Source organism: Acanthisitta chloris, unplaced genomic scaffold, assembly GCF_000695815.1.
Source record: "Acanthisitta chloris isolate BGI_N310 unplaced genomic scaffold, ASM69581v1 scaffold10435, whole genome shotgun sequence".
NCBI lineage: Eukaryota > Metazoa > Chordata > Aves > Passeriformes > Acanthisittidae > Acanthisitta > Acanthisitta chloris.
In genome coordinates this window covers 218,630-228,895 of record NW_008675370.1, presented here as the reverse complement: position 1 = coordinate 228,895, position 10,266 = coordinate 218,630, and the positions used below count along the sequence as shown (strand labels likewise).

The following is a 10,266-nucleotide window of genomic DNA, read 5'->3' as shown; positions in this document are numbered from 1 at the left end:
TTATGGCAGGAGCTGCAGGGCTAAGTAAAAAAGATTGGGCAAAGGTGTTAGTGCCAAGATATTTCAGTGAAAAGGTAAAGGATTAGACTAGTAGCACTGGTCCTAGAAGCATGGTAGTTCTGCCTGTATGCATTAATGGAGCAGAAGCTTTCAGGGATGAAAGCTGCATTGAGTCAACTTCCTTATTTAAACAGTGCTGGTTTGACAGTTGTGTGTGTTGTATTTATGATGGCTTTTTTCCTTTTTATTCTTTTAATGATGATTGGAAGATACAGTCCCATTAATTGTTTTGATCATTGTAACTAGATGGGTTATTTTCAGTTACAAGTGTTAAATCTGTTTAATTATTCTTGGTTTAATTAGTTCTTGTTATTGTCTTGAAAGGGGCTGACAATATCAGGAAATACTGGAGTCGTTACTACCAAGGATCCCAAGGGGTAATATTTGTATTAGACAGCGCCTCCTCTGAAGATGATCTAGAAACGGCTAGGAATGAACTGCATTCTGCTCTCCAGCACCCACAGTTATGTACTTTGCCGTTTTTAATACTGGCCAATCACCAAGACAAGCCAGCAGCTCGCTCCGTACAAGAGGTATGTTAACGTGGCAGCATCTTGCCTGTTTGTATTTGCTATCAGCACACCACTGACCCACTATTACTTATTGCCCTGACATCGTAGTGAAGGACTGGCCTCAGTTTCTCTTTAGTGTAAGTATGCAGACCAAGAACAGTCCCAGTTTCTAAGAACTTAGTCCAATGCACTCTATACAGGCTTAGTTGTTCTGGAAAACAGACAAGTAGTACTTGGATACAAACAGATCTTCTGCTTTCATCATATTTTGCTTAAGGGAGAAAAGATGTTTTTTAAACTACTCTTATGTAAAGCTGCTGGGACAGTGTTTTTTTTTTTTTTTTTGTTTTTTTTTTTTTTTTTTTTTTTTTTTTTTTTTTTTTTTTTTGGTTATTTAGCTTGGGTTTTTGTTTGCTATTAGTTTTAATTTTGCACTATTCCATTACTCCATTCTTTGCAACTGCTTAAAGCAATAGAATGCAACTATAGGTTGTCTTTTATGTAAAAGCTATTTTCTGAACTGCTATGTACTGGTGTAAGGCGGACTTGCAACTCCTGTTCTGAAGTCCTTAACTAGGTCTGGTTTTCCTCTTTTAAGGAGTAATGTTTTTGTCTAATTTCTAGCTATCACATAGTAAATTATGTAATAGTTCTATTCAGTGCAGCTTTTGCTCTTCAGTTTCTGAAAAATTCAGCTTGTCTACAATTCCTTTCATGTCATGTGCATTTGAGGAAATGCTGAAAGTTACTGATTCTTCGTGAGAAGCTCTACTTATTCTTCTGAAGTTGTAGGCAGAAGATAAAATTTGGTTCTGTCATTCTGTTTATAGATGTCACTTAAAGGACTCTTCCTATTAAAGATTGTATGTGAAATCTTCTGTTTGTTCTGTTCGTGGTGTATTTATAACAGCAGTTAAAACTGTTCAGCACCTATGTTGCTACTTTGTGTTTAAACTTGATCCTTTCTTAGATTAACTTCTTTGTCTAAAATTTGAACTTTCAGGCTTTCAATTCAGAACTAACTGATCTTTAGAATAGCTGCTCTTAGTACAGTATAGTTGAACATACTGTCTTTAGTGCTTTATTGCTACTTCTGCCTCCTTTCTTAGCCAAAAGAGGATTAAAAATTAAGCTTATTATGTGCTAAGAACTGTTGCAAATGTGACTGGAGTATAGTGGTGATTTTAATATGAGTAGAATGTAAACTATACTGTAAAATGTTTAATGAAATTTTTGGTCCTTCTTCCAAGAATCCGTGCTTAGGAAAAAAGTGGGGGAAAAAAAGAGTTTGGATTTAGTATACCTAGTTACATATAAAAGTAAACTAAAATGATACAGGAATAGAATCTGCAAGTTCTAGGTCTTGTTCATAGGCAAACAGATGTAGAAAAAACTAATGAATTTTTAAGGAAAATGTAATATGAAATGTGATATGACTGTTTTTTGGTATATCAGTTTATTAATTTCTCCTAATTTATTGTACAGTGTAAAAGCAAAGCATATGTTCCTAAACCTTCCACTTAAAATATTACAATATACTGAGACACATCTGATTTCACCTGATCATCCAAATATACTCTTCATGTTTTGGTTGTAAGTTTGTTTTCATTGAACAATACAGATTACAATTTCCATCAACAAAAATTCTTTTTTTTGACATGATTTAAGTGTTTCTTATTTTGCTACTTTTTAAATTTTTCAAATGGCCAAATTTTGTTCAAAGTTAATTGAGGTTTAATTTAAGAAATGTTTCTTGTCCAATTTCATGAGAATAGTGAATACAATGCCAGCTGATTTGGTTTACAGCAAGTTATACATGTAACTCTCCCATATTGCAGTTGAGCACATGTGGGTAGACTTTTGGGCCTGAACTGAATTTTTTGTGTGCTCAGAGTTAGCATTTCTTTTCTTTTATTGGCAATACTCTCATTTTCACCTCATCCTTCATTACCAGTTGTTTGATATCTCAGTAGAGAAGCAGATCTTTATGCTTACAATAGCCTTTAAATAGGTTTCTACTGCGTACTTTTTAAAAAATAATGTAAAAAAAATTTAGTTAATTGTTCCAGCAGACAAGCCTTGGTTGCTGCTCTGAGTGTGCATGAAATGGTAAATACAAGAATTTTGTTAAATATGCGTAGCTTAGTCGCGTTTTCAGGAAAAAAACAACCCTCTATCAAGAGCTCAGTATATGTCTTTGCACTTTTTTACTTACAAATAGTGGAAAACAGAATTAAGAAGAATAAAAAAAGGAGGAGATTGTCACAGATTTGTCTCTTTCTTCCTGAAAAAATGATGCCCTGTGTTTGCATTGTGTACAAAGTGGAAGCCTTATTCAGTCATTTTTGCCGAAGTTGAAATGGAAGTTTCTTGCTTTCCTAATGGCTTTGCTGTGCTGTTGTCCTCATTATTGTGACGTGAAATGAAAGTGAAATGCTGAATCATAAAACCATTCCTTGTATCAAAACCAGCATATTTAAGAATTTGACAAAACCAATGTGTTGAGCACTGAGATTTTATTAGACATTTTTGCAGAACCAAGTCCATTAATTATACGTATTTCCTTGATTTTTCTATTTTTTTTAATGTCAGAAGACAGATGAATCACAGTTGAAAAGTAAAAGTATGTATGCATTCTTTTAGGCAACGAATTGCCTTTCTTTAATGGATATGAAAGGACTCCTTGGAGTATAATTAAGGAAAATGTCTGAGTTGAGTGGTGCATAATAGGAATTGTAGAAAAATATTTATCTACGACAAAAATCCTTCACAAAACTGTGTAAGTGCCAAGCAGTTTCTGCAACAGATGTTAGTTATATTTATTGTTGGGAAGTGCAATTGCTTCAGTTTTTCAAAATTCTATACCTTATTTAATGTGTTTTTCTGTGCATTGCGTAGGTAGAAATAATATTATAGAAGCTGTGTGCTGTAAGTAATAAACAATGTCATGCATAGTTCAATTCACAGCTATAACATCTCTTTGCAAGAATATCCAAATAACTTCTTTAATTTATGAAATGTAATTTAACCTAATTCATTTTGGAGAATATACTTCATACTATTGAAGTAATCAGGGAAAAGTACAAGAGAAACTGAGTTGAAATGCAATTCAGTAAATGTAGTCTTTCTTTTTCCTGAGTTCAGTTGCTGGTTGGCTGTTTCCTAGTTATTTTGATTTTAAATGAAATAAAGAAATTAAATTTGACATTTAACTGTAGAAACTGTAAATGAAGATGTGACTCTTACTTCTCTTGCATAAACTTCTATGGTGTTTATTCCATGTTCCCATGTTGTCATGGTTTAACCCCAGCAGCCACCAAGCCCCATGCAGCCGCTCACTCACTCCTCTACCAGTGGGTTGGAAAAGAGAATCAGAAGGATAAAAGCTAGAGAAGTCATGGGTTAAGATAAAGACAGCTTTACAGGGAAAGCAAAAGCCATGCACGCAAGCAAAGCAAAACAAGAAATTAATTTACTCCTTCACTCAACATCTCCAGGAGAGCAGGGCCCCAGCACATCTAACGGTGGCTTGGGAAGACAAACACCATCCTTTCAAATATCTCCCCTTCCTCCTTCTTCCTCCCACTTTGTATACTGAGCATGATATAATATGGTATGGAATATCCCCTTGGTCGGTTTGGGTCACCTGTCCCAGCTGTGTCTCCTCTCCCAGCTGTGTCTCCTCCCAGCCTCCTATGCACCCCCAACTTCCTCACCAGCATGGCAGTATGGGAAGCAGAAAGATCTTGGCTCTGTGTAAGCTTTGCTCAGCCACAACATCTCTGAATTGTCAACCCTGCGCCCTGCACAAATCCTAAACATAGCCCCATACTAGCCACTGTGAAGTAAATTAACTCTACTCCAGCCAAAATGAGCAAATATGTCAAAGATATTTGCAAGTTGTTTTGTTCATCCTGTGACAGTAGCACATATTTAGATATTTTCAAATAGCAGCTTTGTGGTTTCAAGTGAGCCATGCTGAACTAAAAACTGCGTATATTAATCAGGCTGTAAAACTCCTACAGTCCTATTTGAGTCAATAGATATGCTGCAAAATAACCTTATTTTAGATTAAAATCACAATAATGAAGAATTAATCACATGTAAGTCAGTTCTGACTGTAGTTTTGGAAAGCTTCTGTAATGGTAAATAAAAATAGTTACAAGTGTAAAATAAATTTAGTTACTCAGCATGTGGGAAGATGGTGGCATATCGGTTTGGCCATGGTTTCCAAAACACAGGGTACAATTCTAAAACAGTGTACCTAATTATATGTTTTTATTAAATAAGTATCTTGCTGACAGAGTGTGATTTTGCTTTTCCATGACAAAAGTACTTCTGATTAGATACTGATTTTGATTAGTCAGATTTCTGCTACAGGCTTAAAATCTTGCTTGAGATTTATGGTGATAAAAGCAGTTTTAATTGCTTTGCAGGGGAACAGTAGCATGATTATCATTATCAACTTGTTTGATTTTTATTTCTGAATGTGTGCTACTTTGTTTAATAGTATCAAAAGGTGGATATTCTAGTACATTCTTGTGATTGGAACAAGTATGCAAACTGAGAGTCACTTTCCTCCCAGGACAGAACAATAAGTGCTGCATATAGGATATGCTGGATGTTGTTGGTAGCCACTGTGTTTTAGGAGCAGAGTATGCTGAACCCTTGTCTGAATCTTGAGGATTTCTGGAAGCCATAAGAAAGACAATCAAACTAGTTTTTCCAGTTTAGTGGTGAAGTAGCTACATGTTTGACAGCATGTTGGTGTTGGGGAGTTTCTTTTTTATATATTTATTGCTGTTTCTAAGTTTGCAGTTACATTAGGTGATCACTGAAAGGCAGTTCCAATTGAACTATTCTATACTAAGACCATATATGTGGAGATGTTCATAGAGTATAACCTTTTGGTGGTTCTTTTGTTTTCCAAAAAGACAGGCAATTAATATATTTGTTCATATGTAAAAATTGGTGATCACTAGTATAAAGAGAAATCACTGAGGATATTTTCTCAATTCCCATTTAAAAAGAAAATGCTAGGGTTTTTTAATATAGACTTACTGGTGGACAGCAAATCAAAAGTCTTCTCAGTCTATTTTATGATTATATTATTGCTTTTAATACTGTTGTCAGGAAAAAAAATAATGTGGAAAGCTTATGATGATCACAAGTGCTGTTTTTTCTCTTGCATACAAGATCTTACATTAAAGTTGAGCTGGTGGGTTTGTTAAACTCCACAGGAGAGTCATTCCCATTCTCCTTTTTTGTTTGATAGAGCAGGATTAAAGATATCTTTGAATTGCAAACAGTATTTTCAAAAGCAAGTGTGAAAGATTAATCCCATACTTACATAGGTTGTGATGTATTTATCTGTTAAGAATATGGGTTTTGAATCATGGACAGTGTTTAATTGGGTTTTCTGCTGTCAGAGTAGTGGAGGGTGACTCCTTACGAAACGAGCCATCTTTGGGATATGAGGGCTATTATCTGTTACTCTGCCAGTTTCTTCTCTGCTGTTTATGTCTGGAAATAATTTTGTAGATAAACAATGTCTTCTTGAAGCCTTAAGTATAGTAAAGCTAAATGACCATTGCAGGAGGGCACCCAGGTTTGCAAGCTTCTGTGGAGCTCTCACTCCCTCAACTCTTACTAGTGCTGGGGATCTGGAGTACTCTAGAAATTGAGCTTTCTGGACCTCATGATGCTTTATGGTCTAGTTGGCTGTGTACGACAGGCTCAATTCCAGGATGTAATCACTTCTTTATATCGCAGTGTCTTCATACTATTTTTCCATAGTTCATGCCTTTTGTAGTTTCTGCTAGTTAGGAGAAAATGGTTTCTTTTTGGAAACCCTTTCAGTATAGCAGTTATAGGTGTCATTATTAGCAATCTGAAAAACTGCATCGAACAGTGACACCTGAGGAGATTTAGCTTCAGAGGGTATGCAGTATCTCAGCTAACAGTTTTGAGTAGATATTTTCTCCAGCAGCAGGTACTACAAAAACTTTGTCTGAAACCAAGAATGAAAATGAAAGTGCTCTCTGTAGTCTCATCTTCACCCTGGTCAAGCCTCTCAAATTAGTTCATCTATCTGAATTCTCAGAGACCAGCTGTTGCAAATCTGTGTACTTTATGACAGGGACATCCATAGCAAAGTTAAATTGGGGATAGATTTTTGGTTCCTCAAGAAACTGTTTCTGAAATGATTTATCTTCAGATTAGTGCAGTAAATAGCCAAAATATGGATTCCTACCCTGTTTTGAGATCATAGTGACCTTAATGACCTTAATATTTGCAATCCCCTCACTGCAAATACTTCTTCTCGTCCAAGGTGTATCCCCTGATACTTGAAGATTGTTTTGGAGCTGGACTCTGCTATTTTGAGTATTGGCTGCTTCCTTCACAACTGTGGCCTTTGAGGGAACAGAGGAGTTATTTGTCAGACTTCAGTTATGAACACATTTGCAGGAGAGTGGGATATTATTAAACTGATGTTTAGGAAATATTAGAACAATGCAGAAATAACTCCTATTTGTCTCATATAAACTCCCATTCTGATTAAAGAATTCCTTCAGACCTCTTAGGAAGGTGACTTAGATACAAAAATTTCCTAAAATAAAATAATGTATATAAGATGTAATATAAAATGATAAGCAGTTTGAATAAATGTGAGTAGATCCACATCCTAGTTAGATGTGAAGAGCAAAACAATTTCATATACTTGCAAGACTATATCCAAACAGTAAATGCACTTTTTCCTTCCATGAACTTGTGTTTCAGTTGTTTTACAATAAAAAAGCCATGACAGATGAAATCCTCAATATATTTTCATTACATAAAAAGATGAATTGGTGTTGTTGATCATTTTTAGGTGAATAATATCACTCAGTACAGCTTAATGTTGCTGTACCAATGTATGTGGCACATTCAACAAAGAAAAGTATCTCACTGAATAGTAAATTCCTTGTTCAGAAGTAAGTCTGCAAGGAACTGAGTTAAAAGACTGCCCCTAGAAACTTTGATTTGGAATGACCTTTCTAAGTATACAGACACAAATGCTTGAGCACACCTGCAAATGTGCACTTATTGCACAATGTACCCAGAGCTGAAGAATAGAAGTAGAATAGCTAAGACACAGGAGTGGGAGTACAGTCCACATACAGCAGTTTCACAACATCAAATTGACCTTAGAGAAGTAAATCTTTTGAACAGCCCTTGCAGCTAGTGGTGCCAGGTACAGGTCTGCAAAAAAGCTGCATGTCTTGGGGTAGATTTTGAAAAGTGTTGCTGTGTATAGTTTCAACATCAGTAACTTCATTTTTACAGCACTTTTGGGGTCTTCAAATGATTGGCTTAGATATATATATATGAGTGTACTTGGAGTGTTTCTTTGATTTGTATATCTTTGCTTCTCCCATCCTTCAGGTGTGACAGTCTGACTGTATGATCATGTGATGAACTGGTTTGGGCATAAAAATTACTTAACTACCATCCTTTCTCATGGCCTTATTTTTAAACAGACTCAGCTGAAAAGACAATTGGGTAAGTTAGTGTTCAGACGAGAGGTGGGAGGAAGGTGAGAAAGTGGTACTAGTGCAGAAAACTGGAGGTGTTTGGAGGTTTGGACCTTTCTTCCTCCCACCTTATCCTCATGGTTTTTTGCTTATCCCACTATGGTGAAACAGAGTAGAGGAAGGCTGTAGAGGAAATACTGGGAAATAATTTTTCCATCTTATTTGTCAGTGAGTGTTCTAGAGTAGGTGTGCAATTATGTTTACTAGAGTTGAGAGGGAGATATGAAAGAGGCATTTATTTTCACTATATGCTTTGAAAAGTCAGTATCTTTATGGTTTTCCAAGCCAAGGAGGAAGAAAGAAAATTTCATTCTACAAGGAAGAGTTCGTTGTACTTACAGAACTAAACACAATGACTGTGAAGGTAGGACATAGTCTGTATAAATAAAAAAGCAATTTTAAGAGAGAGACACTTTCAAATGCTTTCAGACAGAAAGATCTTTATTCATATTTTAGTAAATATTTTTCATAAATATTTGTATACTTACAAACACATATTGTAGTCAGTAAAGACTGCTGGAGCTGAGAAGAGCACAGCTTTTTACAGTTCTTTCTGAAAACCTTTTTGCTTGGTCAAAAGTTGCTGGGCTTTTGTAGGGAATTAAATGAAATCCTGAGGCCTGTTGGATAGAAATCTGACCACACAATCATTATGATCCTTTTGGGCCTCTATGTCTGTGATACTGCTCTTCAGAGGAATTCTTGAATGCTCAAAAATTTAATTACTGTTAGTGACATTTTGCATGAGCAAGAGAAGATGTATTTCTTTCAGAATTAATAACAATTTCAAATGGAACAAAATAGTAGCTGTATGACTGCTGTCTAAATATAACTCTACCATTTTTAAAAAAAAGGTCTCAGGATCAGTTGAAAGAGAATGGAAAAGTATTTAGTAATGCATTGGATCAAGCTTGTGAAAACTCTGCTATTGTAAAAGTGATTTAGTATGTGTTTTTCTTTCAGACATCCTTCTTAATATATATTAGAATGTATTCTTGAGTTCAAGAATACAAGCTGGTGCTTTTTAAAAGATGAGGACATATCCTTCTCTTTTATTTTTGTCCTTAGTGCTAAAATAATTTTGCTGATTGAGGGGAAGTTAAATATATTGTGAACCTTGTGTTTACCAAGGAAGAGGCTCATTTTGTGTAGCTCAGCTATTTTCTACACCATTTATATTTGGTACTCAATATAACAAGTAAATTTTTAAAAATGTTTTTTAAGTTGATTGTGATCACATCATCTTCATTACATTAGAGTAGCCATGCAGTGTATGAAATTAATTTCTGTCCTCAGTTCATTCTGCAAGAATTCAATACTCACATGCATGGGAAATCATGATGATCATCTTTACTGGTGATGTCATAAAGGTTCAACAATAACCAGAACAGGAGAAAATCTATTTATATCCATGGAGGTATTTAAAATTGGATCTTAATTATGTGTCTCAAAAGTAGAAAATTTTCAGCTGCATCAGCACTGCCTGCACTGTGAAGCGGCATAGATTAATATTGTCTGTAAATATTAACACCCTGAAGAAATTGCTGGGAACATGTGTATGCAGTTTCTTAAAACCTGCATCAAACAGAAGGTGCTCAGAGTTCAGCTTGGGTAAGGGATGCTTTCTATTCCTCTTCAAACTCGTTTCTGAAGATGCTTGAGAAGAATTTCTCTGAGTATTTGGGGAAGCAAAACTGAAAACTGATGCATCATTGGCCCATCAGAGGCCAAATCTGCTTTAGATGTGTGAGCATAAAATTCTTATGAACAATAACAAGCCATGCACCTATGGACATGGAGATGATGGCATATATGTGAGACTTCATGAAACAATGGCATGTTTCCAAGTGACAGGATAGGGAAAGGATTATCTTTGCATCAGTGTTCTGGATGCATGTTACTGGGACAATGGTACAGTTGTCAAAGGCCAAGAAGCAAACACCTACTATTTTTTAAATTTTTTTTTTTTACTCAGATTCTTTCAAGCCATTTTGGTTCTGAAAAAGTCTTGCATGTTATGTGGGTGTGATGTAGGACAAAAGTCAAGGCTCATTCCCAGGTTATGAGCTTGATTGATGGACAGAACATTATAGATTTTGAAAATAAGGAGTTGCAGGAGG

General features: G+C 35.4%; 1 protein-coding gene across 1 annotated transcript in view; it reads left to right on the top strand.

Annotated features, from left to right (window-relative positions):
• Positions 1 to 384: 384 nt before the first annotated feature.
• The window catches only part of ARL15 (ADP-ribosylation factor-like 15), a gene marked incomplete at its 5' end in the record, with an annotated part of 126,115 nt that continues 116,233 nt past the window's right edge, over positions 385 to 10,266 (top strand). The window contains one exon of the mRNA XM_009075720.1: positions 385 to 593. Coding sequence (XP_009073968.1) covers positions 385 to 593 — 209 coding nt within the window. The remainder of the gene's footprint in view (positions 594 to 10,266) is intronic.